Raw genomic sequence first — 4,571 nt, 5'->3', positions numbered from 1 at the left:
GACACCCATTCCGATTATTACTTATTCCGGTCGATGAACATGGCCTGTCTAAGCAGCGCTTTACATCATATGAAGATACTACAAATTGGGTCGATATGTGGATAGCCTCAAAAGATGAAGAATTCTTCCGACGTGGTCCGAATGCTGCCAGAAAGATGGGAAGAAGTAGTGGCTAGTGATGGACAATACTTTGAATAAAACGTAATGTACCGTTCTTCCACAATAAATTCCTAATTTTTGATAGAAAACGGCGGAAACTTATTTGTACTCCTAATATTATCACGGCATTCAATTATAATATATAACATTGCGTACATTACATAGCATTTATTACATCAATTAATACATTTTCATACAATAACAATAATGCAACGACGCAAAAATTTACAGATAGGCCATCTGGTGAAATACCGATGGTAATAGAAGGCACATATATACAGAGTGTCCCATTTTAAGTGTCCGCCACAAATATCTCTCTTATTATTTATTTTGGAGAAAAATGGTTTCAGACACGTTTTGTATAGTTTCGAAGGGGCCATAAGATATGTACCATTGATTTGACCTTGAAGAGTCATTTGAAGGTCACGTGAAGGTTGCATCAATTTTTTTAGACAGCACCCCCTACTTTTTTATTATATATTCTTATAGCTGAACTCGACAGTTTCCCAAAACACTATAATCAAATGTTTTTTCGTGAAGTACTTTTCGAGTTATAAAGCTCCAAATTTACAAAATTTTGATAAAAATACAAAATATTTCGTAAAACATTCACTTTCCGATAGTCTTATCTTGCATGATCCAGCCAGTCAAAGCAAGATCCGAGCATGATCCAACCAGTCAAGGCAAGATCTGAGTATGATCAGCCAGTCAAGACGAGATCCTGTATTGCCTGATAATCAATTAACTGTAACAATTGTGAAAGTGCAATTGTCAATTCTTTTAATGAAACAAATATCAAGAGGCTTGTTTCAGATTTCTTACTTCGGCAACTGTCGGTATTTTGGCGAAGTCTCAGACAGACACATATTATTATCCATTGACTTTTTTCTGATAAGACAGGAATTTTTGGTTTTTTGACGCTTTCTTTATTTATAATTATGGTCGCTTATCCACCAAATGAAATTGTGGACATGATTCGCATTTTGGGTGAGGTCAGGAATAATTACTCGGCAGCAGAAAGGTTTTATGCTGAAAGATTTCCAGACAGACGTCATCCTGATAGGAAAGTAATAAAAAAGACTCTACGATAGAGCTGAACAGGATATTCTTAGAAGAAACCGGCGAAAATCGAGCCCTGATGAAGTCACATCATTGATTGTTATAGGTGCCGTTGCTTTGAATCCTCAAATCTCTACGAGACAAATTAAGAGGCAATACGCTGTATCTAAATCAACAGTCAATCGTGTGTTCAAGCTCAACAAGTTTCACCCATATCACATTCATCTAACTCAGCAATTGGAAGAAAGGGACTACCAACGCCATGTACGTTTTTGTAACTGAGCTCGAGATCAAATTCAACAAAATCTACGGTTCATTGCTGATACGCTTTTTTCTTATGAAACCACGTTTTGTAATAGAGGTGGTGTTAATAGACATAACTGCCATTATTATTCAGATGCTAATCCACATTGGCAGAGAAGCCAAGAGTTCCAACGGCAGTGGTCCATTAACGTTTGGGCAAGCATCCTAGGAGATGTTATTGTTGGTCCATATTTTTTTGATGAAAATCTCAATACGGCAATCTATCTAAGATTTCTTCAAGATGACCTGCCCAACCTCTTGAGACATGTCGACAATTATTTACTCAGACGAATGTGGTTCCAACAAGATGGAGCACCGGCTCATAGATCTCGAGCTGTTACACAATATTTAAATAACAGATTCCCGAATAGGTAGATTGGTATGGGCAGTCGAGTTCAAGAATGGCCTCCAAGATCACCCGACTTGACACCCCTAAATTTTTATTTCTGGCGCTACGTTAGAGATTTGTTTATTCGCAAAAGCCTACAACCGTTGAAAATATGAAAAGCCGGATCAGACAGGCTTGCAGAAATATTAATGTAGGTGTTCTTGAAAAAGTTAGAGACGACTTACACCATAGGCTAGAGCTATGTATACAAGTAAATGGCCAAGTTTTTGAACACTTTAAGTAATTGTACACAAAAGAAGATCTTGCCTTGACTGGTTGGATCATGCTCGGATCTTGCCTTGACTAGCTGGATCATGCTTGGATCTTGCCTTGATTGGTTGGATCATGTAAGATAAGATTATCGGGAAGTGAATGTTTTACGAAATATTTTGTATTTTTATCAAAATTTTGTAAATTTGGAGCTTCGTAACTCGTAAAGTACTTCACCGAAAAACATTTGATTATAGTGTTTTGGGAAGCTCTCGAGATCAGCTACAAGAATATATAATAAGAAATAGGGAGTGCCGTCTAAAAAAATTGAGGTAACCTTCACGTGACCTTCAAATGACTCTTCAAGGTCAAATAAATGGTACCATCTTATGGTACCCTCGAAACCATATAAAACGTGTCTGAACTATTTTTCTCTAAAATAAAAAATAAGAGATATTTGGGGTAGATGCTTAAAATGGGACACTCTGTACGGTTAACCTTTCAAAATTAATTGCAATATTACAAATACAATTGTAATCTTTTAGAGTATACTCCATTAGTTGCAAACATAGAAGAGGACTTTAAACGTAAATATTGTTTATACAATTTTTGCACTTCATTTATGAAGCATTCTGTTACATTTTTTAAATATTTTATTATATTGTTAGTTGTATTGCAGAGAACGTAAAACAGATGTTGCGTATGCAAGCTGCTGCAAATATAATGTTAAAGGATATTAAGCAACGTGTGACAAAACTCGAAGATGTTTTGAAAAATCGCACATTACATATGTCAGAAAATAGCGGCCTAATTGCACAATTTTTACCGTTTGTTACAATAAAGGAAATAAAAGAGTTTGAATCTGTATTAAAAACCACAGATGAGGCAGTGACGCAGTTTGTAAGTTAATGAATTTATTCATTATCCCTCCTTCGTTGTGCTTAATACAATTTTGAGAAAAAAAGCTTATTTTACTTTTCAATACTTCTAATTATTATATTGCGTATATTAATACTATTGTTCAATACATACAAAATGTATTATCTTTTTACAGACAGAATTTGTGTCTAAAACTGGTGGGAACAATTCAAAACATACTATTCAGCGAACAATGAAGAAAATTTTCACAAATGAATGCGCCATAAAATGCTCCTGGAAGGGAATTAGGAGCAACTTTAGAGTTTGCGATTTGTATTTCATACAAATTATGAGAAGTGTATAATCGGCATTGTAAAGTTTCATTAGAATTCCTTATTAACATGCTATTATTAATTCTATATTTGCTTTTATGTTCTAGACGCAGTAATTTTGCAACATGTGAATGTTACTGAATCCGACTTCGACAATACTGTAGCGGAATAGTTACGTTTCGCAAGACAGAGAAAACAACGTGAAAATAAAGAAAAAGAAAATGAATGCTAAAATGAAAATGAAGAACAATGAAGAATGTTAGTCATGCCATGTCATTTCGTCAATACGTTTCGACATTAGAATTTACTCACTAGTCCGTGTAATGTAAAATACTTAGAAAGTATTCTATATTCATTCTTATTGTTTGAAAATTAAAGTTTAAAGAGTATTTTTCATTCTTATTTTTTTATTTTGACAAATATTATGTCTCTAATATAAAGTCTCACGTACGTAATATTATTTCATGTTTTTATTTATTAATAAGAGGAGAAGAACTTTATTTCTTATTTATTATGTGATAATATAATTATTCTTATTGTTTAAAAATTACAGTTTAAAGAGTATTCTACATTCTTATTATTTAAACGAATATTATATCTCTAATATAAAGACTCATGTGTACGTTATATTGTTGCATGTATTTTTATTTATTAATAAAAAAAGGGATTTTATTTCTTATTCTGTATTTGATAATATGATGGCTGTAATATAATGTATGTGAAATATGAAATATATATGATACATTTGTAACATGTGCAATATATTTTGTATTGTTTATTTATATTTTTCATTTGTTTTTTAATAATGTGACTTACAGAAATAACAGGTCGCCGAATTAATTCCAAGCAAAACTAAACAAAATTCGGTTACATATAATGAAATTTTGCTTAGTTTTGCTGTAACTCGAATTAACTCGGCGACCTGTTATTTTTTAAAGTCGCAAGAATTTCCGAATATAATATAATACATATAATTATTTCATTACTTAATAACATTACTTGTATGTAACAGTTTGCCAATATACATTTCAGTTTTATAACCTTTCAATTAGTTACATTACTACTTTATTATATGTCTATAACTTATTTTTGGTTATATAACATTTTAGTTACATTTTATATTTGTTATATAACTGCAATTCGTATGAATGGGAAATTACAACTAACGTGTATATTACTTGTAACATACACGTTATATTATGTGTTACATTCCGTAATATTATAGCAATATAATTGTTATACATCCTGTTTGCTGGGATAAT

At 32.3% G+C, this 4,571-nt stretch overlaps 1 protein-coding gene across 1 annotated transcript; it reads left to right on the top strand.

Moving 5' to 3' along the window:
• The first annotated feature begins 2,812 nt into the window (after window positions 1-2,812).
• Window positions 2,813-3,481, top strand: LOC109503969 (uncharacterized). Its single transcript, XM_019842018.1, has 3 exons — window positions 2,813-3,019; window positions 3,174-3,333; window positions 3,417-3,481. The coding sequence occupies exons 1-3, from the start codon at window positions 2,813-2,815 to the stop codon at window positions 3,479-3,481; spliced, it is 432 nt and encodes a 143-aa protein (XP_019697577.1).
• Window positions 3,482-4,571: the final 1,090 nt, after the last annotated feature.

The sequence above is a fragment of the Harpegnathos saltator genome, unplaced genomic scaffold (assembly GCF_003227715.2).
Source record: "Harpegnathos saltator strain DR-91 unplaced genomic scaffold, Hsal_v8.6 scaffold37, whole genome shotgun sequence".
NCBI lineage: Eukaryota > Metazoa > Arthropoda > Insecta > Hymenoptera > Formicidae > Harpegnathos > Harpegnathos saltator.
This window is presented reverse-complemented; position numbering and strand designations above follow the sequence as displayed.